Below are 27280 nucleotides of genomic sequence, written 5' to 3'. Positions count from 1 at the left end.
GCCAAAATCTTTCCAAGTTGGCACAACTCTAACAAATAATTCTGCATGCAATTTTGCATGGAATGACACGTTTTCAATTCTGATTTTTTGGGGGAAATGGAAAACACCTTTTGAATGATTTGTTTAGTCATGAAACACAATGTGACTGTAGAAGTCACAATCACTGTTGGTCTTCCTAATTACCTGTACGTGACAAACAATCCACAGTGTATTTGTGGGCAGCCTAAATTCAGCCAACTTGGCACAAAAAGGTTGCCGCTTTTCAAATAACTCACCAGATATCTCTCCGATGACACGCTGACCAAGATGAGATCGTCCCCTACCCTCACTTTCTCTCCTTCTGACCTCTGTTTGGATGCTGGGTAGATGGTCCACCAGCAAGTCTCACCTGAAAAGAAGGGGGGGGGAAAAGTCCAAAAAAGGTCATTCATGTGTACCTGCCATTCATGTACCAGCAATTGGGGAGTCAAAGTTTCTCCTTCCAACTCCAATCCACGTTTGAACCTCACAAGTTTTCTTTCAGTTTCAATTTTTATTTAGAATCATACATGTACCTAATCTCTGAATTTTAAGAGTTTTAACTTCTGTCCTCTCATGGTGTCGAGTTTCCACTGCAAATACTGAAGGTACATGTACCTTTTTCTCAACCATGTGATCATTACATGTAATTAACAACAAAAAGGACAGCTGCAAAACCTTTCACCGGCTTAAAAACCAGCGATCCAGAAAATTCCTTGACACCCTCACAACCATTGAGGCATTGATACTACCTTTCTACTAATTCACCCAGTCAGTCAGAGTTGAAGACATGACTCAGATGAGTCTTGAAACCATTCACTCTGTGAATTTTTCACCTACAGTAAGTCCAGTTGACCAGTTTGATAATTTGTAAGTACCCCTATCAATCTACCTCGATGAATCCAAATCTACACCTTTTTTAATTAATTCAACAAACTTAAAAAATACAATTTACACAATGTACACTGCTAAAAAGTTTGCTAATTTACATATTTGTATTGGTACATACATGTATACATGTACATGTACCGGCACATGTACGTACATGTACATAGATTTCAGCTCAGAGACACTTTGTTAAAATTTGTTGATTTCCATGTACGAGAACATACATGTACATTATACACAGGTTTCAGCTCCAAAAAGATGGGGGTGATAAGGGATAAACCATCACAGGTTATGACCATTCACAGCCTGATCATGTGTAGAGCTACATTGTACAGTACCTGTGTACATGTGTACCATGTATACATGAACAATGTTCAGTCTTTACAAGAAGTTGACAATAATTATGTGAGCAACCAACCAGCAAAAATGAGTCTCAATTCAACAGAGCCACTTTTGAGATAAAAGCCTACATGTACATGTATGAAAAAGCTGTGCAGAATATGAGTAAAAAGGAATTCTTAACACCCGAGAGAAAATAATGCCATTCTGATCAGGATGCCAAACTGAGCGAAGTAGCAAAACAAAGAGCTCAGTTTACTGTTTCTAACGCAAACAGGTACAAAACGATGGCAAAAAAGATTCACTTCGTAAGCCACATGTATACACATGTATATAGACAGTCCTGGAACTGCCTCACACACAGCCTTACATACATGTACATGTACAGTGTACATGTACCTTCTCCATGTAAGAAACCACATGTGAATACCGGTTTTACGCGCATGCCAGTGCCTCTTGATTGAAATCAACGCTCCTGTAGTAGCAATAAGCCCTTGCTGTCAATAAGCCAGATGCCTAAGAGCATGTTTGTCACACACAAAGAGCCACAGGTTTTTAACTGAGAGAGTATATTGATTCACCAATCATAAGGTGATTAATGCTAGAGAGGTGTAGAAACAGTACTTCACTGGAGGCACAATGTTAGAGTGGAAACAACAACTGTGAATGGTGATAAAGGTGAATGCTACATGTACAGCCAAAGGTGGGGCATCATGAGGCACACATACATTTATATAAAACTATGGTATGTTACACATTGGAGCATTAGCCCGATGTAACAGTATGAGTAGTACGTTTAATTTAGAATCTGCTTATTGCGGCTAACAAGCCAATAAAATATCATGTTCTGAAACAAAGAGTATTAGAATGACAAGTTAAGTTTCAGTGGAAGTGCTCAATTTCATACAATTTAATTCTGATTTATTTCACACAGGTATGTACAATCACTTTCAAGTAAGTCGGCAATTAAAACAAAAATAGAAATCAAAATGCCGCACAAACTGCTGACAAAACTTTAAAAACTTCTAACCAAGTGTGCAGTGGCTCCTTGCAACAAAGTCATGCTCTAGCACTAGTTTATCAAAGCAGGAAACAGATTGCTCAACTTAGACGTTTTTATACTATTTATCACTTTGGAATGAAAAGCGGGGTTTTTCCATTTCCCATACAAATGCAGCCAGACTGTTAACAATCCCTTGAATGTCAATTTCAATCAATAAGCAGACCGGATTGAGTGGAAGTTTCTGCTTATCTTTCTAGGACAACCTGCAACCAAACTCCCCTCTCTATGCATGTTTAAAGCAGAAGCAGCTTACCGGTACATTTACATTGTACGTATATACATGTATGTACACACGTAAAGCTCAGCAGAATTTACAAATATACAAATATTATTTGTATTTACAAAAATAAAATGGTTTGGATCAACTGTTATTTATAACAGTTGATCCAAGCCATTTTAAAGCTGTAAAGAATTCCTACAACATAACATGTCTGTAGCAATTTGATTGACACTGCATTTGTTGAGCCGTGACTTCTAAAAAATTTCCCATTTTTCCACTTCAATACATACATTTTCTACTAGACAATTTGTAATGGGGGCTGACAAATACATGTACATGTACATGTATTGTTGTGTATTTACACATCAATTCAGAAAAGAATCCTTTGAGCAGAACAAAAGTCCATTAAGCTTCTGGTTGGAAATGATGCATTTCATTCAATAACAGCAGGGTCGTAATTATCAACTGTGAATCTAAGTGGATCTGCTCCTTCTGTGATGATTAATGAGAATCTTGTCGGCTCTGTTCCCATTATTTCAACGAGAAAGGAGCCAATGTGCCTAATGAGCATTGAGCAGGTCTTGATGATGACGCAAGCTCTGTCTCCATGTATCTCTGCAAATATTTTATAATAAAAAGGGAATGAAGACCGCAAAAAACCCACTGAATTACCGGTACATGCACATGAGCCATCCATTACTTTTCTACTCAGATCCCCTTGCAATGAGATTTTATTTTCATAAAAAATCTTCATTCATTTGACTCATTAAATTTACAAAATCCAGCTAAAAAAGACTTGTCAGATTCAATACTGATCCTCTAGAATGTAATTTGTCTGTGTCAGAAATTGTGACCCAAAACACACAAAAAAATCAGCTTCAGTCATTTAACGTATCAAGGTCTAATGAGATGTCATATGCAGAATGCCGTCAAGTTTTTGGTGGGAAAGATATTGAAAACTGTCGGAAAATGTTCAACGAAATAAAGAGTTTAAATTAATTGCTCTGTCCATTTTGGCTTTGCTTTGTGGATTATAATATTCAATCAATGACCTCATGAAATTATTCTCAATGCTGCACTCATGCACGTTCATTATTTATATAAATGTATCACACATAATGAATTGAAGATATGAAATGGAGATTCCTGATCACCAACGAGCACATCTGTTGTCAAGCCTAATGGCACTACCGGTATGTATATGATGATGAAAGCGATTGTTATGCAAAGGTGAAGGTAGCCGGTTTGTCAGCTGTCTGTATCAAAAGGTTGGGTGTATAAGGACTTGTGATGGTGGTCTGAGCGACGTAACTCTCTCTCTCTATGCTTGGCTGTGATGGAATCAACTGGCTACAGCTCTAGGAGTAACGTGCAACTATGGGAAGTGGCCACAGTGCCATCAACAGATGCAGGTTAATTTCCATTAACGGCTACACATGATAACCGCCTATGATGAGCCTGGCCAGCCATCCTTGTGACCTCTGACACTGGGACAGTTTGATTTCAATATTCCCTGCACATTCACCACATTCTGTGGACACGTACAAAATGTACATGAATGTACTGTACTTGTGAACTACATGTACATGCAATGCACTAACAGAGTTGCTTTATGAAGAAGCAGAGTAAAATTGACATATGGCGCATAGAAACTGACAACATTTCAGATGGTTTGAGGCAATTACCTGCACTGAATGCACTAGAGAACTGTACATGTACCGGTACATGTATGTGTACCTAGGCAGACTGTAACACACTGACTGGCCACATTTAGGCCATTTTTGTTCCCAAATCTGCCATGGTTTACAAATAATACTGAGTTTTTTATCAAACATCTGCTGTTGTAATGTTACACACACCAGATTTGTTGTACAAATTTGTTGAGGAGTGAGGAATCATGCTGCACATGCATCATGGGGGAACAAAGATTGTAGAGGTGACTTCAGTGCACCAGCAATGAAACAAGTTTCAAAAGGGAGGCCAGTTGTGAGACCATCAGTAGACCGATCCACTAATCCCTACCCCGGTAGAGGACCAGCCAAAAGAGGGGAAAGGAGGGGCCATGCCCCCACCCCCACAGTCAAAAGTGGGAGGGCCGCTGTCCCCCTTCTGCCACCAGTGCTTCAGTGCATGGTTGATAGGCCAGTTCATACAAAAGTCAGTCACCTATCCTCATACCTGTACATTTACACTAAATGAGGTCAGGTTATCACGGGAGCAAACTAAGGCAACTCTTGAGGAGCCAATGTACTTGTGCAGCACCCTTTTCTCCGTTCTCCATTCCCCAAGCCCACCCCCACCTTCCCTATTTTCTTTTCATCCCAAAGGAAAAAACAATTTCACAGATCAGATCTTAAGACCAAAGCACACACAGTTACATGGAATCACAGATTTGTAACGTCCAGATTGCAGAAAGTGTCTGCTTGTTGTTCACAAATGACACAGTCAAAGAATTCCTTTAAAAAAAAAGACATACATATGGTACTACAGTCAGCTCTGCTCTGTCGGCCAGCACTCAACTTTCCAGCTGTGGAGATTAGCCCATTTATTTGTCATAATTCTCTCTTGCCAAATTCCAATCAATAGGTTGTGATGACCTCCTCTACACAATAAATTTATACATGTATGCCCATCTACCCTGTGCACTGTACACCCCTTACATCAAATGGACTAATGCTTCATTTTATCAAAATTGTTTATAATTATTTCATTTTACGCTGGCCCCTCTGCATGAATGTAATACACGTGCATATTACTGACACACTGGTAATGTTCAAATCTTGTACTGTATTTCTTAGATGTCAACCTCCCCAAATCAATCTTCTCATTAACATTTTTCCCTTCAACACCGGTGAAATGCAATGAAATGCCCAAATGAAATTCACTGATTCACTGCTGTAGCTAGAACAAAGTTACAAAGGAATTTCCTAATTGGACTGCATGGACAGTACATGTACATGTACGTGCAGTTCACATTCAAACTAGCATTTGGCAGACACAGGGTATGTAATAACAAAAAAAATATGAACAGCAACAGCGATAAGTGGTTGTTTCGGGGAAAAGGCGGCAGTCAAAAAATGTCTCCAAGTTTAAATGGCTTTAATGTGATAAAAGAATATCATATAGGGGGAAAAACATGAACGAAATGTACAGCAACTAAAATTAAAAACAATTTACAAGTATATTCTTATCAAATTCTTTTTTCCGTCATTTACTCTCAAAAAGATATTCACTTTTTGTAGGACAGGGTTTGTATAAAACCTTCCCAATTTGGGTTGTTACTGTACATGTACACTGATCTTTTTGTATTTTTTAAAGACACTTTTACCATTTTAACATACAAGATACTTGTTGATTCTATACAGATCTGGTATTAACTGATTTAGCATTAGATGATGATTCAGTACCGATACTTGCTGCTCAGCATTTGTTGATTTACCATTCACTGATTTAGTACATGTATTTGTTTATTTAGCACTTTTTGATGTAGTATCTGCTGATTTGACACTGTACTGGTACATGTACATGTACGTGCAAATGTTCTACTGTCATGTTATACAAGAACTTGGCTAGCCATTCAACATATTTGAAAACTCCAGTCCATAGAACAAGCTTAACTAATACCTACATGTATTTCTCTGTGAAATAAATGTGAGTGCTCGTCATTTGTCATTATTAATTTGCTTGCCAGTGCAGACCTGTCAGATAATTTTAATTAAACTTCCTTCTGACTGAGCACCCGCCAGGTCAAATTCACTACCGAGTCACTTTTTAATTTGTAGGCAAAATGCCCTTAGGATTTAATAAATCCTCTACCAATATGCATTCATTTCTTTTGTGCAATTGTGAGGAAAAACAACTACAGAATAATTGTTTTCTCGTAGCATTGGGAAGTTCTCTTCCAAAATATTTGCTGAGTGTGTAATGAACGCACACACTAATTTACGGAGTACGCATCAGAAATCATATCAAAACTTCACATATCCAACAAGAACATTTAAACGCTTTGGAAGGAATTACATACTACAAATACTATATGTACATGTATGTAAAAAAACTAAAGAAACTGTTCCATCTCCACTAAGAGATTTATTTTGAATACTAAGCCACAAAACATACATCCATGCACACGTACATGTAGGTATGAAGTATTTTAGTATTTCTTAAACAAAAATATATACAGTGTAAATTTACATGTACATGTACTCTACAATTTAAATGATCAAGAACTTAAATGTATTCACCTTAAACAAATTTCCTTTTGAATAACAAATCAAGGGAAATGATTTGGTCAATTAAGCTCTGACAAGTTCTCAGTGAAAACTTAGGCAATCACCTTCACAAGGTGAGTAAACTTGAATTTCTGGAGAGATACTACCGTTAGTGAGAAATGAAAGTTGTATTTCGTATTTTAAAGTAAGGGCTATAAATATACGTGTTTAGCTGAAACTTTGATTGTTAATATTTACCACCTGCTTGGAAAATTTTTCGGGACAACGTCCTACATTATGCTTTGTCAAGATACAACTGATTTTCATATTCTCGCTGAGGTATTGTGTGCACAATTAAACATTGCAGAATTAAAGAAAATATGAACCCCCCCAAAAATAACGAACAGAGAAGCTGCAAGAACTGTGTGAAAGATCCTTGTCATGAGAGAGAATAAAGATTAGGGGAGAATTTGGGTGATTACTTGAAAGAAGGAAAAGGAGACAAACTCCGGTACATGTAAGACAGAGTCAAGAACTTTTATGCAACCAGAATCTGAAACATTTAACAATTACATTGTATTTCCTTCTGGTTGACATGTTTATAATTCATTGTAAATTTAAACACTACAGTATACAGAGTACGCAGTTCCGCATAAAAAAAAAACATGAAAACTTAACACTTCGTAAGATCCAATCATATTCACTCTTAAATACATGTACATGTACAATACTCTGCTTGCATCTCAGCAGATTATAACTTATTGTAAGGCTCATTTCTATGGCAATTTCATGCAAAAACTACACAATAGAGTACCCCAGTATGGCAAAGTGGGTAACCAAGCCAACATGACCTTGTCCTTTTGCAAGTCAGAAAATGCACAATTTATGATGGTTACAGGTACATGTATTTTACTATAAGCCAACTGCACATATCCAGCCTCACAGCAATGAAGTGTCTTAGCAATCATTCACAATACATGTACATGTATAATGTACATGTGTACATGTACATGTAAGTTGTACAGTACAATATACAATGTACATGTACATGTATGTACATTAAGTCCAGCCATCTCAGTGTAAGACGTCACTGAGTATACATGTGTTGCAAAGAGTGTAAGATTACACGTACATGTAGACCGGAAACTATGAAACATACTATTTGGAGATCAAAGGATGATTTGGAGTGCATTGCATACATGTACACATAACACAGAGTAAAGTTTAGGACAGTACACATCTAAAAAAAAAAAAAGGTTATCAGCAGTGAATGGGGACTGGAATCTACAGTATGGATAAAAAAAATGACCTGTAATTACAGATTTCAAGGTCAAAGGATTTTAAGTACTTGAGTAAACATGGGTGATACAGGTATGTTACAGGTATTTCCAGACTGTGAAAATGTGTAGGTGTACATGTACCCACCATGCATATCTGTGTACAGGTTTAATCATGTTTGTTCATTCAATATTAGGTTGAGTGTAATGAGTTCTTCAGTCTGTCAGTGATGCTTTGCATTGGGGAGGAGGGCCATGTCTGGGCTCTGGGGGCGACTGATAAGTTTGTTGAGCTGTTAATGGTGTGTTGGAGATGCACATGCATTTTTTTCACTGAATATGCAAGCATTTCAATTTTGGTGAAAGATCATACAGAAAGTTTGTGAAGTGATTAACTCGATCAATTTGGTTTTTCCGCTGCAAAAAATTGAACTTTGAAAGTCGAAAAAATATGAGCCACTACTTGCTTCACCACGACACATCCATAACAGCCATTGCTGTTACCAAGGAATGTGGATTCAGACTGGACTGGCCCAACACCAGCCCTGCTCTCCTGATTTGGTGCCCCCCCCGACTTGACTACTGCCTCCTCCCATAGATGAAAAAGGAGTTCATTGACTTGACTCAGATGATGAATTCAATGATGAGGTAGTCGATGTTGTGGACCACTTCCAGGGGGACTGAGACACTGGCTTCTGTATGATCCATGACTGGACGACTAAGCATATATTTATTAATGTACAGGTGAGAGAAGACACATGTTGAAAACTAGACGTGCTTGATATTTCCAAAGCTGACTCCTACCTCAAGCCACAAACTTATCAGTTACCCATCTGAATACATGTATAAACCTGAAGCATGTTAGTACTGGAACGGCAGCAGTGGATTTTAATAAAAAATGATCAGTCATACTTGACACCATTAAAGGAATTGTGAGTCACAATCCTCCCCCCCCCAAACAAAAATTCTCAAATGCTCAAAATCTTTTGAAAAAGCTGAGTTTTACGGCCCTCAAATTAAACGAGAGATATCACCATGCTTTTAACATATTTTTCTTACTTTCAATAAGTAAGTCAAACCATTACAAACGGGGAAAAAACAGCCCCAAGGTGGGTTGGTTTGTTTTTCACACTGTAAATTTTTTTGCACATGTACGTACAGTGTACATGTATCTACAAAACTATTTACAATGTAAGATCGATGAAAACAGCGGGTGACAGAAGCTGTAATGGTTTATTTCACTGTAAACATGCACTGTCCAAAATGTGTCATCATGGAGACCTTGTCCAACAAATTAAGGGCAGTTTACTGCAGAGCCATAACAAGTCACTTGCGTCATCTCCACCAATGGCAGAATTATACTTCAAATAAAAGGACTTCATGAAAATGCTCTTTTCTAACCAAAAGAAAAAAAATCAGGCAAAATAAACTGCTTCAACTTGTACACGTTATGTATGTGTATGTACGCATGTATTTCTACTGCAATGAAACAGGAATTGTCAAACAAAGCTGTATCATGCTTCACATAATTGTTGCACAGCCATACCATCCAAGTGTTAAACATAAATTTACAATCAGACTTTATTAATAATTAATAAGATTAATAAGCTTGGCCTACAGTACCAATGGCTTGTGAGTGCTGTCTGCTTATTAAACCAACACTCGCTTTTTTTTTTTTCACACACAATATCTACGGGTACCTGTGTTAAGGTGTAGACAAGAAGATCTGAAATATATTCAATGTTCCCAAATGTCTCTGGAAGCATACAATGACTCCCTACAGGAAAAGTAAAACCAGGTTCAGATAAACATTGTACACCTTGACAACTCAGTGGTACAATGCATACATGTACATGTACATGTACCGTAAACTGCACTCCATTTTGTCAAATGAAAATAAAATTTGAGAATTATGTGCATTTAGGCAATCAATCCTGATGAATATTTGTGTGTTCGCATGCCGTACCGGTATGTAATTTACAAAAAGGCCACTTCATCACATTTGTGATTTTTTCAAGCTCTGACTACAAACACATCTGTTCTAAATTTCTGAAATGCTATCTTGGATCAGAAATGTGCATTGTCCAAGCTCCCCATGATGTTGCAGTTTACTTTAGCTACATGTACATGTATTCCCCCCAAACTTTTTAAATGTAAATCTCGCATCTTAGGATTTTTTGTCAATCAGCACCAGAAAATGGAAATTCAAGTGAGAGAAGAAAACAAAAACAATGACACTGCAGGTATGCATTGACAACATTTCTTTGAAGCTTTCATGAAATGAGTTTTTCTTAATTCAACTTTGGATGTTTGCCCTGCCCGACGTGTATTGTAACAATGTATACTCGGTTTTTCCCTGAAGGCTTGTGAAAAAAAACCACAAGCATACTCGGGTGGGACTCAAACCCACAAATCCCACTTACTAGTGTAGACGTCTTAACCACTCAACCACCGAGCTTGCCAGTGTCGGCTGGCTGGTTCGAGTCAGATGTAGCAGTAGGTACCGTGCTTGTGGGTTTTTCCACAAGCTTTCGGGGAAAACAACGAGTATACAGTGTTACAATACACGTAGGGCAGGGCAAAAATCCAAAAATTAAATAACATCTCCCAAACGCAAATCCATCCTTAGAAAAGATTTTTTTTCTTAGATGCACTTTTATTAAAACTACTGCTGTACTTGACAATGCTATTTTGGTAATGTAAGTGCACTGAAAAAGGCATATTTTTAACCGCGTGTCTATTTAAAAAACTTTTCAGACAACTGAGGCACTGCTGCCGTCATGTTACTCAGGGAAGGCACTGTCAAGTTTATAGGTATATGTACATGTACAGTACCGGTATACATGTATGTACAGTGTACATGTACCGGGTATTCGTGGTTCAACATTGTGAACCAAAGATTTGCTCACTGAAGACATTTCTCAGAGAGGGATGCTTGCTGGCTTCTTACCATGTGCTTATATGGCAACGAATCACTCCACAAAAGAAAACTTGGGACAATGAAGATGGAAATTAGCAGTGGAATGTAAAGACAAAAAAAGGCGACAAATTACCTTCCAAAGAAGCCCGAGCCAAATCAAAAACTACTTAAGGTAAACTGAAACATAAGGGTAAACTTTCAAGGGCTGCAGTGAAAAAAATTAGTGCACAGACCCTTTAACTGCCAATTAAACACCGAACCGGTGAATCACCAATATGCAATGAAAAATAGCCCAGCTATGTTTGTTTTCATGATAGGAATTCCTAAGGCAGTAGAAAGTATACGTGTGAGCATTAAATGAAAATCACAAGTACTGCGTAATGGCAAAGTGCAACAAACTCTTGCCTGTCAAAAATTACATTCCTGAAAACCCATTTTGTTTGTTTTTATACCTGTTTCCCTTTCCAATTCAAAACGCCTGCAAAGATTAATGACAAAGTTCATTTCCCTGCACAATTACATATCAAATGCTTCCTCTGTTAATCCTAAGAAAATTTTAACTATTAAATGGGGAGGCTATCTGTGAACGTACATGTGCAAAATTTTTCCAAATTAAATATTCAAATACATGTATTTAGGAGTCTGCTGGAAGCTTTTGAGTGGCAAAATCTGACCTGTGCAAAGCTTTGACATTGTAATCCCAGCACAACAAATCTGAATCTAGCCCCACAAATCTAAACAACTATCGCACTATGACCGCGTGAAGGTAAAGTGTTCACGCTGATCTAGTTGTTCAGGTCTTTTGTTACCCATCTCTCCTACATTTTTGCAGAACAGTGGAAGGTAGAGTCAAGCCAGTAGTCAATCTTCATTCAGACATGGGATTTAATACTGGTATGATGCCCCTAAATTCATGTACACATACCTACACTGTATACGGTATAAATAACACAAAAAAGGCACATTGCGAATGGTATTGTGGAATCTTTGACAGTTTTACAAATTTAGGGGATAAAATAACCCACTAGGGGAATTTCTTGAGTATTTTGAGAAAATTTATCCAGAAAGCAGTGATGTAGTAGACAGGCATGCAACATGGACTTTGAAGGAAAAAAATGAGGAAATTCCAATCTTTACAAGAATTTGTATGGCCATTTTTCATTTTTTAATGGCATGAGTGCGAAGTGAAAAACAAGGAAATCAGCTGATCAAAGGAAAAGTTGCATGCCTGGATAGACTGCACTATGACTCTTGAGTTTGAGCCCAACTTACAAGTACAAGTACATGTACAGTATAGATTGCATTCTTTCAACAGTGTTCAAGGATTTCATTTCTCACAGTTGCAACATAAATTTGATGATGATTAAAGTTGGCAGATACACCATTTCAAATAAACAGGTTTTCAAATAAACACTTTTTGAAATTCAAACAGTCAAATTGTGTTATTCTGATACCCATCATGTAGAATGGCATGCCTCTGTATGGGTAAAATTGTTAAGCAACCAACTTCGCAGTCTGGTAAATTTCTACCTAAAACTTAAGCTGTGATGGATACCCGTCAGTCACTGCAACCTCTGCCCTATTTAACATCAAGGGTTTTCACACAAAAAAACCTATGTAGAAATACATGTATATTTTATTGTCGACTCCCACTCTAGGACATGAGAGCCACACATTCAGGCCTCCATGACAAAATCCATAGGAATTTCTCTGTTCTTGATCATGCCAATTCAATGACATCCCCTAATCCTTGCCTTCTGCCCTTTGAAGGAAAAAAAAGGCCAAGGGGAGCCAAGAAGTACCGGTAAGAGTGGCTGAGCCACATGAACATCCCTGGGGGGGGGTTCCTAAGAGAAATTAACCATAGCACTGCAATACCTCTTACTAGCTACGGGTACCTGTGCCTCAAATCCCTTAACACCTGTTAACTTGATAAGCCCTTGTAGATTTCCCTGAATAATTAGGGGAAAAGAAAAATCTTCTTTTTTTTATCACTAGAACTTGGCTCTTGGTGAAATACAATAAAACCGTCTGCACAAGTGATTAAGTTTGTTTTGATAGAACGTCAGCGTGTTGTTTCCAGAGATAAATGTGAGGTGCAAATTGAAAATGAAACATTCGATAGGTAAAAATCATCACATTATGGAATGACATTGGATATACGGGTACCTTAAAAGTGGTGTGAGTAAATTCTTTTACATATATTAACAGAATGATGGTATTTCATACTGTGTCATTCTCCTGACAACCTCATTAACATTCACAATCAGCCAACCAGATTATTTTGAAAAAAGTAAAACTGTTGTTGGAATTACACGTGCATCAGTGGTCCTTTTGTCTGTTTTTGTCTGGTCCTTTTGTCTGCATTTACACACACTTTTTCCTGCGTGTTAAAAATATCAAAATGTCTTTCCGTTACCATGAAATTACCCCTCTTTTCCTTTTTCTTTTTTTTAATGATAACCAGTGGATTTGCTCAAAGGGAAAAAAATTGAGTTTTTCTATATGTACATTTGTTTGTGGTACGTCATTTGTAACATTTGTTCTCAGAATGTAGGATGATTGATGACTTTTTATTACACTGGTCTGGTCACCAAGATTGCTACAGTTGACTTAAGGCTGCACTTATCAGTAAGAAATGCAATGGCGAGGATGTCAACAGTGCAATCCTCACAGACGGGATGAAAATATGACTTTCTAAGTTTCTCGCAATTTCACAGGAAGCTCGGTTTTAAACAATATGTGTAATATAACAAAACACCCATGCAGCAGTATATACATGTACATGTACATACATACATGTACATGTACAGTGCATGTTACTTTGTACATGTACATGTACATGTTTGTAGAAGACCATGTGTAACACTGTACATCCTCCTCCAGCAATTTCTTGTCAGTTGTCACTGAAAGCTACAATTCCTCTTTAGAAATCCACTCGCACAGAGTCCCAAATTCCCAATAACCCTTTACTCCGATGTAAAAAACATCACTACCTGTATGTGTGCCCTGCTAATGTGTCTCAGTTTTTACCTGCTGATTTATGGACTGGTATTTCGCCTACATGTAACTAGAACTACATGTACATGTGGATACATAACAAATAGTGGTATGCTCAGAAGCAAGTAATTACATGTACGAGGAGAAATTAACTCATTTAAATTGTCTCTTTCATACGTGTATGCTCCAGTATTTAACGGTTAAGTCCAAAATCTGAAATCTGTAACAAGACCTAACTTCCATTAATTTCTTAATAACAAAAAAGCTTCTGCTGTATATTCCTCTCCAACACCTCTCCTTCAACATTTGACGGCTGTAAACAGACAGTACTGCAAACAAAACATGCACTCATAAATGTCTGTGTACATGTACCAGTATAAATGTATACTTAAGACTAAATGAACAATGTACATGTGCATGAACACAGAGGAGTACCAGTACCTGTACAATTGACATGTATATATGTCCTACTCATACACATATGCAGCAACATCATCAATCAGTCCGCAGTCCCACCTACATGCAACATCAACAGGTTTAGCTCTGACAGTAGTCGTCTCGGTTGGGATTTATGAGTCCCATCATGATCAGAAATGTCCGATGAGGATCAGTTGAGGATTCTTTTTTAATTTGATTGCTCATCTCAGGAATCAGCAAGGCAGGGCACGTAAGGCACACATGCAGTTCAGTTTCAATTTAATTTCAATTAACAGTTAATGCAGATTTTTTAAACAAATGAAGTTCGAAGGAAAACGTACATGTACATGTACAGTGTACAGGTACATGTACATATTTTATGCCTGATTGCCCGACAGATAAATGTATCGTGTGCATAAGCCTGCATCTTAGAGTGACAGGCTGTGCATTTCACAATAATAAATCTAATGAACTATGAATTACTGCCTTGAACTGCTCTGTACTTTAAATGCAATGTACTTACTGTTGGTACATGGATTGATTTCACCCCAAACGGTCCTCAATCCTCCAACAGGTGAAGGATTGAGGACAGTCAGATGTATGTTTGGCACAGACCCTCCCGACTGGAAAAGAAACTGCCTTCATTTGAAGGACCCATTAAACAGATGCGCAGCAATCAATTTGACATAAAACAACATGAGAGTCTCCTTCTGTTTTCACTTTCTCCAATTTCCCGTGAATCAAATCTTTTACTTTATGTTCCCATGATCGCATCACAGGTACATGTAAATCACCAGGCAGAGTACAGTATGTGAAGACTCATCTGAATACAGGTTACAAATGTGCATGGTGGAGAGTACTTGAAAGCTAAAAGAGTTCACGGTTGCAGGTACCGGTACATGTACTGTACATGTAGTGGTAGGAGAACATACATGTACTGTACATGTTCAACTGTACATGTATACAATTCTACATGTACATCTAGCTGAGAAGTTGAATACACTTGCATACATTGTACATTCAATTGACTATGACCAGCACTTTACCACTTTGACGGCAAAAGGGTGAAAAGAATGCTAATGTTGAATTCAAGCCAGTGTGCACATATACATACATGTACACATTCATGTCAAATGAAAATCGTGAGAAGCTCATACATATATGAACCGGTACAGGTACGAGCCAGCAAAATGTTAACAACTTTTATAAGCAGGTGCAGCATAGTAATTATGTGAAATAAACCAAGATAACCCATTCTCCACATATCGGTACACTGTACATACCGGTATCCTAACTCTTTTCAGTGGTTTGATTCACTGACTTTAATCTTCGATGTTGGAAATTTAAACTAAGACGGACAGATCAATGGCCTGAATATTTTCCAAATGCTGAAGGGCAAGGAATTGAAGGTAAATTCAACTTTTCATTAAGTCAGCGAACCATCTGAACATAAGAATCCCTCCATTGGATTACAACTGTTCAAAAGACTCTCTAAGCCACACAAATGCCCGCTCCTCCGTAAGGTATCAGTATGTTCCATTAATGCTTTTGTTAAGCAAAGAACTCATTTATATTGAAAAATAAAAATTAAATTCATACGTGAACACAACAAGACTAATATGCTCTGCCTTGCAACCTTGGACTTGCTGAAGCTAAGGCAAATGTCACACTGGTTCATACGCGTACATGTACATCCACTCTTTTTATTTTCTGCGGCATTCCAACAGTTCGGGATCGTCTATCCCACTCTTGTGCTATCTCATGGTCTTGAGACAGTTATCGAGTTTGCCCTTTGGATCTGAAGGTTCCCTCCTGATGCCATCCAATCCAAGCTACATGTACATGTATTGATTGATTAACGGCGAGTGACACATAGTCAATTAGGAACTGGAGGCGGACACCCACCGCAACGGGTTCCTGGCACCGATAAAGCCCTTTACACTGCCGCAGCACTCTCTCCCCTTGGCTGAAAATTTATCGCAAAAATGCAGCTCCAATGTTAACAATGAAACCCGGAGAGAGACCTGCAATAATTGGATTGGGCACGTGTGTGTATTTGTATGACTATCCATTTGTTTCTTTATACTTGGCAAAGGGAAACAGACTGTTTTAGCTGATTTGCTACTAGCATTAGAGGAGGAACTCGTCATTTTAGGGTTGACATGGATACCAGACCAATCGAAACTTCCCCTCACGAGTCAGTTAATGATAATTTTGAGGTAATGCAAATATTTATAACAGGTTCGAACTTCTCCTCCGAGTCACCATCTCTGCATCACAAATCGCTGATTGGTCCATTCAAGGAATTAAATTGCCAGCAAAGTCAAGAAAATGCCACAGTTGAGTTGGTCTGCATTCGTACCAAAAACCGAGCTCAAGTGGCTAATGGGCGCGAAAATGATAGCATCACTGACCAAAAAGATGTGTACTTTGTGAACGGCAAGTTTTTTAATGGAATTTGAATAATTCAACATACATGAACGTTCTTTTTATTCAATATTGTATTGCAATGTATTCATACATGTAGGCCTACATTTGTACACATACTGATGGCGGTATGTTTTGTTTTGTATACATGTACATGTACATTTATGTATGTGCTTTCTTATGGGAGCAAGATGACTCCATGCTCCAACGGAAAGTGTACACATATGCAAACGATGCGTGATGTCATCAGAACTATATATGTATGGTACATGTACATAATGTACGATATTGTACATGGTCAATATATATGGGCACATCCTTACTCTACGAACATACGCATGGACATATGCACACTATTTGTTATCGAAATCTTGAAAGTCTCGTAAAATTTCACTCTCAATTTGGGCATGGTTGCACTTGAATTTGAAAACTAAATATATATACCGGTACATGTACTACATAGCTACATGCACATGTGTGTATGTAAAACAGAATGAAAAAAAGTAACAAATTTTAGCAACAAAATTTACAACTAAACATTTTGGAACAAGCCTACCTTCCAATGACTCCTGGAGTCCCACATCAAAGGCTAGCTTGTCTGTGGATGAGACAGTTGACAGACAGGCAAGGTACTGTAAAGATAGAAAAACAAAATTAAGTCTACAATCAGCTTCTGCCGGTACCAGGTTTATGTGTGGATGTAATGCAAGAATTGCATCTTCAGCCAGCATGTGCATGTAACATGCACACAGATAGATTTCATGAAAGACCCTCTTATTTTTGTGTGTGAACTTATAAGCCTCCATGCAACTCTGCTTAAGGCATTATAAATCTTTAGGAAAATTGTCGTTTTTCATGTCAAGTATTCAAACTCAATTAAAAAAAACATGAAGTATTCAGTTACAGCCTGTATTGGGATGTGGCATCTATATTGAAAGTGATCTGTGGACTACCAGTGGCAACTGCAAACTGAAGCATTTTTGTGAATCATCAGGATAGAAATGATACTATTTCTGGAATTGCCCTGCGATGTCTTGAGTGAAACAGCAGTCAATGAAGCCACTGACATCTGATGCAGGTGAAACTAGATGGACATACATACATGTACTGTACATGTACATGTACATCCATGGTACTAATAGCTGATCCAAGGGAGGACACAATGTCAAGAGCAGATGGGTCAACAGGGGCAATGCCCTCCACCCAAAAAAAAAAAACACGATGAGGACTTTTTTCTTTAATCATTCACAGTGAAGATGTTCAGTGTCTTAAATGGAGGTTGTTTTGTATGGACAGAACCATTTTGTTTAACACGAAATTGTTTCTGGGGAGCCACTTAATTGTGACTGGTGCAATCAGTTCATGCAGAAGTACAAGTACCGGTACATGTACATGTGTACATCGGGGAAGCTGCTTACTTGTTTTAGCCCCTTTCCCAACATTTTTGGTCTGGATCTGCCCCTCACAAGAGTGGGTCCAGAATTAAATTTTCAGGAAGGGAGGTCCAATTTGTTTTTGGGTGGGCCAAAAAAAAATTTTTTTTACGTAATCTTTTATGGCTTTTCTGAGGGGTTAGGCCACGTTTGGGGGTTAGGCCACGTTTGGGGGTTAGGCCACGTTTGGGGCTTTTTACGTTTTTAGAAGGATGGGGAATGAAACAGACCCAACAAATTACAGTCTGCATCTCATTACCTCCCCTCCCCCCAAATGCCCTCTTCCTTCGGTCCTCTCTTTTTGTCCTCTTCTTGTTTTAAGAGTGATACCCTTTCCACTCTTCCCTATTTTTTCTTAGGCTTCCAATTGTTGGCATGTTTTTTTTGTATAACGTTAACAACAAAAATTATCACTAAAAACATGTACCACCAGTGCTCATACAGTTGTAGATGTTTACACGTAGGTATGATCCAGGCATACAACTGTACACTAAGGCATTCCATCCAGTAATGGAGGAAGCTTCATACCCATCATTGGCCAGTTTACAATGTATTTCATTTGTACAATAGTTGCACAGTTCTTTGGCTATTACATGTGCATGTACTCCTGATATACATTGATAACATACATGTACTTTTACATGGATTTGGACATGGACATGGGATATTAGCAGGTATACATATGAACTATACAATCATACAGGTTAGCCCAGTAACAGTTCCTGATCCGTTTTTAGCTTTCGACTCTCAACTCCCAAGTCCTTCCCTAACGCATCATTTGTTGCCTCTCCCACAGTAATGGCAATTTACTCAGGTAGCCTAGCATACAGCATTTCCAATTTCACGGAATGTCCGGGCCAGCGCCCGGTGTGTCAATAATGGACGAATCACGTTACCGCCACCAGAGTACATGTGCCAGCACAAGACGATCACCGTCGCCACAGAGGCTGTGCAAATGGCCGCATGCAGGCAGTAGGGTATGGCAGGGCTGACGCTATCGGTACACATAGGCAATGGCAAGACACACGTCTTAATTGAGACATGCTGTCTCTACATGTCTTCCTCGATGGTACGTGAGTGGTTCTGCAGGATGCAACTTCGATGTACATGTACGTGTATATTGTGTACATGCGTGCTAATGCATGTGGCATGCACAACAACAAAAGCTCTGGTAAACATGAACTCAAAGGAATACACAGAGGTATTCTTTTCTAAATTAAGAAACATTTACTAGTATTTGCTCCAACATCATTTGCCTTTACTGACACGGGGGTCATGCATACATGTATGTTCATTTTGATCTGACTTCACATTTTTTTTTCCAAGTTGCGTTTCTGTTCATTAAGCTCTTCCAACCGATTGGATCAATACATGTTGGTCTGCCCAATTGGTTGCAGTTTTACTGGCCCACTTTCATTAGCCAGGAGGTTAAGCAAATATCAATTTTTTTTTTGTCTGTAGATGATAATCAGCATCCCACTGTTTGCAAAATGCCCGGCTTTACACCATACACAGTGAATACATACAAAATTCTTTGCTCTATGGTAGAGATGATAGCAATATAACACTTGCTTTAATAACTGACTACTCGCACATTAAATGCAAAGTTGGGTATCCGCGTTGAGCAGAAGCACCCCCTCATTGGTTGAAAAGTGCCATGTTGGCCGGCAGTGTTCATTTCGTTGGTAGCAATGCGACTGCAACACTTGCCTTTCATAGTCATTCATGAACCAGCAATGCGCAGTTACTACCAAACGAACCTCCGTTGCTACAGGTAGGAAAACTACACCCTCTCTAGGCCCAGCTCAAAGCCCATTACAGAATGGTCAAGTTCAGGCAGCCTGTCCTTGACACTGTAGATTTTTTGTTCTTGCTCTCAAATGGTGGGAACACAAGCCAAGAACACTGTTCCCGGAACAGGATCACACACCACCTCCTTGTCAGGGTTTTACAGGAACACACAGAAAACTCGTGAGATTTTGATTTTTGAACAGCCACAAAAAATAGCAAAATAGCAACAACATTAAGGAATTTCAACAGCACCAAATCGAATGTTACATGTGCACTTTTATTCTGTCATTTGAAACTACAGTGTATTATTGTGAACATGTGCACGACTACATTTGTAAATTCATAGACGTGCACAATACCAGAAGCTTCTCATTTTCTTATGTACATTTTTCTATTGTGTATATTGTACAATATTGATATTTAGAGATACGATATTTTAACAGGTACATGTGGCACAATTATTATTAATAGTCAGTTGATCTTTTTAGGTCACAGAAGTCAGGGTTTTACAGGAACACACAGAAAACTCGTGAGATTTTGATTTTTGAACAGCCACAAAAAATAGCAAAATAGCAACAACATAAAGGAATTTCAACAGCACCAAATCGAATGTTACATGTGCACTTTTATTCTGTCATTTGAAACTACAGTGTATTATTGTGAACATGTGCACGACTACATTTGTAAATTCATAGACGTGCACAATACCAGAAGCTTCTCATTTTCTTATGTACATTTTTCTATTGTGTATATTGTACAATATTGATATTTAGAGATACGATATTTTAACAGGTACATGTGGCACAATTATTATTAATAGTCAGTTGATCTTTTTAGGTCACAGAAGTCAACTGATCTCATAGCAAACAGGAAAAAGTATGAAAAATTCTATGAACTTGCCAATGGCTGTTCTGATACAATGTACCGGTACATGCTATTAAAAGAGGAAAGAAATCTGTAAATGTAGTATCAGGGAGGGAATGGTGTAAAACAGAACTGGCTATTATCAAAAGATGTGAAAAATGAGATGCTTTAAAATGGTACCATATATTTTAGCAGAAAAGTCCTCTTTTCGATCAAATATTTCAAGGTTTTCAAGTATGGCATCACATTAAACGGCCGCGCTGGCAGCTAGAATGCATAGAAAAGGAAATGCTGACATAAACTTACACGTACCGAGTGTGCGCACTTGCATACATGTATTGTTTCTTATACAAATGTGTGAGTAGTATGTTCTTGTGCTTACAATGATCCAAGGTGCTGTTGGCAGTCAGGCAAGGTGGTTCGTACTTCATTATCACATTGTAAATTATTGCCCTAGCAACATATAGCAATTACAATGTTTTTGGTTTGGGGTTTTGTGCTGGGGTATATACATGACCCTGTAAATCTGGTCAATGCATTGTGCGGGGTTCTCATCTCCAAAGTTGATTTCATAAAGAGGTTTGTGAGAACAAATTTTTTTCTCATTTTTTCACAGATTTAAAAAAACAAAACCATGAATAAATTAACAGAAGCAAACGATACGGATTCCAATTGTTCATTTTAATCAAACTGAACAATCCAAACGTTTCAAGTATTTCTAATTCAAATATTAAACCAAAGAGAGACCCAATACATGAGCACTTACCATATTACTAAGGCTATGACGAAGAAGAATTGCATGGCCATAAAGGAGGGTACGATGTCCCGCTTGGCAACCCTACGAGAAAGGTAAGTACAACAATTCTAATTAATTTAAACAGACACACCTGTTACTGGTTTGTCCCACAATGTCATGACCTTAACACTGCGAGTTAACAACATTCATGACAGTCAGAAAAAAAATATATAATAATGGAATAAAAGTGTGATGGGGAAGTTTTAAAGTACATTTAGGTGGATAACGGACTGAGGCCAGGTGAAAAAGCAACAAAAAAACTGTTCACAAACGCAACTTTGTTTCTCATGAAACATCTAGGCCCTTAGCTGTATCTAATATGCCTTTAATTGCATAGAACAATATCTCCTTACAGAAATTATCACGTGTAGTAGGTACCATGTGATTATATGCAGAACACGGGGTAAGATGGGAGGAAAATGAAACATCCACAAAATAATCATCAGGGTTTTGAGGGCCCACAGCAGCGTGAGGTCATTTATATTTGCCTAAAGGCATCCCTTAACCCTAACCCCAAGGGTGTATGTAAAATCGTATTAAAATTGGAGGATTTGGGAGTGTTAGGGTTAATAAACCAATTTCTTTTGTTCTACCATCCATCGATTTTCATTCAAAATTCCTTTATGGTACCGTATTAATTCATGCTTTTCCAGATTTCAAAGCAGATTGCTTGAAGGAAACTGAAATCGGGCAAATACTGACAAAAAATCCTGAAATCGGGAAAAATCCTGACAAATCTCACCCCTGGGAACACAGCTGAGCTGGTGTTGAGAGAAGTTTGGACTCAATCAAACACAGACCCATGGACTGTACTGAGCATGCCAACAGGACAATGATGGTTGTCGACATGAATGTTTTTAAAGTCCACAGCATGGGAGTCAAGATGTCAAGTGAAACCAGGAGAGTGTTTCAAACCAGGTGGTACTTTTATCAACTGTTAATTACAAACCACCCACAAGCCACGCTCTCAACCAACAGGAGGGGTAGACTGTCTGCATTATTTATAAAACTGAAATTAACAACCATTCAGTAGTAATCTGAGTTCGCTGTAACCAAGTTATACCAAGTTGTCAAAGAAAGCAGGGTTCTATAGGTCCTAGGTCCTTCCTGTGGCCTTGTGAGGGTTGTGTGCCCTGCCAGACTTTATTGCATCAATCACATGCTACCTCTTCTTGCGTGGTTCAAACTTGGACCCAAACGGAACTTCTCAACCCCCATCACCGGTCCTCATGTGCACTGGTAGCCCATCACTAGGGCTGAGTCAATTCCAATAATTCACTATTCAAATATTCGACCTTCAATTTGATCTGATATTTCCGTCGTACCAACCAGCAAAATTTTTGATCAACAAATCATACACGTGTACATGTACAAAATCAGTTGCAATAATGTACACAATTGTACATTGTAATAAATATAATAGCTTCTCACATCTAGGAGTACATGTATCTCCAGCCACGATTTAGCAAGATGTAAGAGATGAACAATACAGTACTTCTTGCCCAGTTCAAATTTTAAATTAATTATAATTTTTCTCATTTAAAACAAAAGAAAATGTTCCCTTCCTTTTCATTAATTTTGCATTCAAACATTCAAATTCGGAAAATTGTATTCGGTAATCTATCCAATATTCAGTTATTCGGCACAGACCTACCCATCACTACCTACATGTATGTTTATTTGGGCATTCTGCGGTTAAAGACGTAAATGTATATGTATATTTTGCACATTTTCAAAGTGTGCATAGTTGTAGTCATACACATAAAGTGAATTCGAATAAGAGGTACTACTACTTGCTACTGCAATGATTTAGAAAGGAAATTGGTCATCCAAAGCATGGAGGAAGGACACAGAAGGAGTTTGAACTACCTGGGCTGTAACATCTGGCCAGTTACCGCTTTGTGGCATGCCCGGTACGTCCATAGCCAGAGCGCAGCGCATGCTTGCTACTCACCACCTGTTTTGCAACCATAAGCCCCCTTTGTACCCCATGATCATGGCCACAATTTTTCGTTGATAATCTGCATCCCTAAAACGTTGTGTACTGCAGTATAAGAAGTTGAATATTCATGCCATCATTGGTGCTCGATATGATCTGACAAAAACATCAAATTTAGTGCTTGCGCAGTTGCTTTTATTAGGCTGTGTATTCGAAGTGTTCATGTGCAGTTGTTGCCCTTATCGAACGCTTTCTTCTGGACTTCTTTTGGGAATAAATAGCCAAGCTGTTTGTAAGATTTTGAGTTTTATTTGAATCATTTTTATTACGGAATTTAGACAAAAAGGTAATTTATGAGATCTCATGATCACTCCCTGTGATGAAACGACGCATTTTGTTTTCGTGAACTTAACTGTCCTGTGGTGTTCAACATGTTGTTGGCCAGTCTTAGCCAAACTCGTACAAAGACTGAGTGACAAAATAAAATTACAAACATACCGGTATGCATGGATAATGGAAAAGGGCATCAAAATCCTTAACAAAATATTCCAAACGACAAAAGTAAATGTAATGTATTTCTCTTTCTGTTTCCTGGTCACTGTGACAGGTTGTAGTTAATTCCAAAGAAAACACCACAAATATTGTTACGCCATTACTGGCCCCACTTGTCCGGCTAAGCTGCAGGCAGTAATCAGGCAATTTTGGAATGTTTACTATTGTTTGTCTGACCGGGCGGCAATGATCATTGAGCACTTTGATGTGCCAGAGTTGTAACTCCTGTGTCCTTCCTCCATGTCCAAAGTTATCAATGAAAAATTGGCTCAACAGTCCCATGGATCCTTCTTTTAAATTCTAACAACTCTGTGATGTGTTTGGACCTGTTGTATTTGTTACTTTCATCAGAAATTATGATACATGTACAAGTACCTTAAAATAAACTTCACGGTAAGTACCTCTCCGTTTGACTGTAGCTTGCAATAACATTTATTGTTTGGATGTCTGACTTCTATTTACTAGTGTGCAGACACGTCTGAAACTGTAATCAGTTTGAAATGAGGTCTTCTTTTTCTGTCTTAAAATATAAAATCTCAATAGTATTCATATTTTCCATGCAAAAACAAGGTACAAGTACCAAAAATGACACCAAAAATCTTTAGTTAAGCCCTAAAACAGGTTTTGGACCAAACAAAAAAGGCACTTATTCACATCGGAACTAACACAACACTCACATTAAAGGCCTCATCATACCATTTAATTTGACATATCATATTTGAGTGCCACATTTATACTTCTCAAGATAAACAAATCCCTGTTTTTGTGGTGGTTTTTTTAACGGACTGCCCATTTGCCAAATACCCTAATTAAAATGCCAAAATTTCCAAAATAACTCATGCCCTTGCTTATGATTTCAACCTACATGTACATGTAGGTCATTCTTTACATGTAAATGTACATGTACACTGGCTTTTGGGGCCAGATTTCAGCCTACAGAGCGGTGTTTTTATCCTATGGCCTCCGGCATTCTTCCCGCTCCTTAAACTGTAATTTACCCGGTTCTTCATCCTTTCCGCTCAATCCCACGCTTCTAGCTCTGAGACAGCAGACCTAATGTGCCGACGAGGATGGCCCCAGTATGAAAAAAGAAATCACTGACATACATGTAATACCATGCTCCAGCAGAGTACATTTATAGAGAGACACAGTTTGGGGAGACCCCTGTCAAACTGTTGCTTACTGACTGGCTGACTGACAGGGCATGTGGCCAAGTGGTTAGAGTTTGTGACTCCAAATCAAAGGGTTGGGAGTTCGAATCCAACGGCTGGTTGAATGCTTGGACCTTGGGTAAGCACTTTACGGCTCCTTGCCTCTCTCTGCCCAGGAGCATTAAATGGGCACCTGTGAGAATGGACCCGATATGCCAAAACTGGTCTCACTGCACGATGAACGGGGGGGTTTATAATGACTGTCACAGTGCCTTGGGCAGCAATACTACAAAAGTCATTTTTATGACAAAAGAAATATTACCGCTTCCACAGTGTCCGACATAACCATTTCTTGAAGGGCTCGGACGGAGAAGGCCTGCTCCAGAACAAACATGCAGATTGACAAATCTGGAGGAATGCTCTGAAATGGAAAAAAAAAAGAAGCAGCGCATTGGTGGATGAGAGGAAGGTGCAGAGAAGGAGTCCAAGCTAGTTAACACAAATTAAGAGGTAAGATAACAATTGCTGCAACACTATGAGTTTAAAGAGGTTGAGTTGAAATCTCCAACCATGTGCGACTACTGATTGCCACAGAACCTAATAGACACAACCAATCTTTTGCAGTACGAAATATTTCTGCTTGTCAACAAGCACAGCAACAAATATTCAGACTGAGAGGCAAGTCCATGCATAAGTGGGGAATTGGTTACATTGTTACCAAATGTTCACTGATCATAACTCATAAACCAATTACAAAACAGTAAGTGCAATTAGAGGGGCATACATGGACCTACAGGTACATGTAATTCCCATATTTCAACGTTCACATAAGTTTAAATGCATTCACATTTAAAGATACTCCTGAATCATTGGTAAACAGACATCGGACCTCATGTGCATCCTGTCGTCTCAATCTCTGTCCCTAAAGGCCATCCATTTGGAGTGATTTTCACTAAATTGGTCCTCTCTTCCATCAAGTGAAACGTGAGGCTAATTTGTAAGATGCATTAGGGGATGTCCAAAGTTGCTAACCATTCCAAGGTACTCCATGCATGTGCATACGGTACATGGACGGTACCATACAGGTGTACATGTATTTTATAAACCTGTCACTTCCTTTTCCACCCCAAAATTACTACGGAAAGGTTGACCTTTTGTTTCCATACATACATAGTGGGTTGAGCAAAGAAATTCAGCAGATTTGAACCTGCAACCTTCGGTACACAAAAGTGGTGGTCTACCAACTGATGAACCCAGCCCTACTTGTACACTGTTTGCTAGCAGTGTCCCAAATTTGCCAATATCTTTGTTCACAGAGCTACAAACGTACCGTCACAGGTGTTTAATCCTAATGTCCATTATCATGAATAAATCAATCTTAACATTGAAATTTCCTTTGCCTAGAATGGCATGATGGTTTTACTCATGAAAAAGCATTCAAATATATGTACCCTTTGTAATAGCAAATCAAACATGTATGGTACGGTTAAGCTCCATGTACATGTACATGTACCTATAAACAAACATGCATTTTCATAGTTGCATGCAAAGAAATTGATTGCAAAGATATTCCAAGTTGTGAAAACACTGCAAAGTTTGGATCTAGTCCAGTGATTTCACAAGGTGAATTCAAAACAACATAATTTTCATGATGTGTTCATAAACTACTTGAGCTGGTTTCAATAAAGTTGAACAGTTTTGAAATCACACTTTTTTGTTGAATTCCAAATCAATGGATTGTGAATTTTTCAAATTTAAGGGGTAGGTGCACTGCAGATCAACATTTCTAAAACTGATCTTGACCGTCAGCAAAGGCTAAAATTCTTGTAAATTCAAGTCAAAACTTGAACATTAGGACAATGAGATTTGAGCATAGCACTAATAACATCAAGCCTTAAGAAATGAATGCCAATACCATCTTTAGGCAGAATTACACAGAGCATCAACTGCAGAAACAGAGGTAACCTAATGAAA

General features: G+C 38.3%; 1 protein-coding gene across 15 annotated transcripts in view; it reads right to left on the bottom strand.

Annotated features, from left to right (window-relative positions):
• The window catches only part of LOC110986867 (ryanodine receptor 2-like), a 188975-nt gene that overhangs the window by 155867 nt on the left and 5828 nt on the right, over positions 1-27280 (bottom strand). For all 15 annotated transcript variants that reach the window (XM_087131551.1, XM_087131550.1, XM_087131563.1 and 12 more), the window contains exons 3-6: positions 25629-25727; positions 21635-21706; positions 17337-17412; positions 276-388 (exon numbers count right to left, since the gene is read on the bottom strand). In XM_087131551.1, the coding sequence (XP_086987677.1) occupies positions 276-388; positions 17337-17412; positions 21635-21706; positions 25629-25727 (360 nt within the window). The remainder of the gene's footprint in view (positions 1-275; positions 389-17336; positions 17413-21634; positions 21707-25628; positions 25728-27280) is intronic.

Source organism: Acanthaster planci, unplaced genomic scaffold (assembly GCF_054643075.1).
Source record: "Acanthaster planci isolate LZ-2023a unplaced genomic scaffold, COTS_SCS Contig2, whole genome shotgun sequence".
NCBI classification, from domain to species: Eukaryota; Metazoa; Echinodermata; class Asteroidea; order Valvatida; family Acanthasteridae; genus Acanthaster; species Acanthaster planci.
Note: the sequence above shows the minus strand (reverse complement) of the source record. Positions and strands in the feature narration are given on the sequence as shown.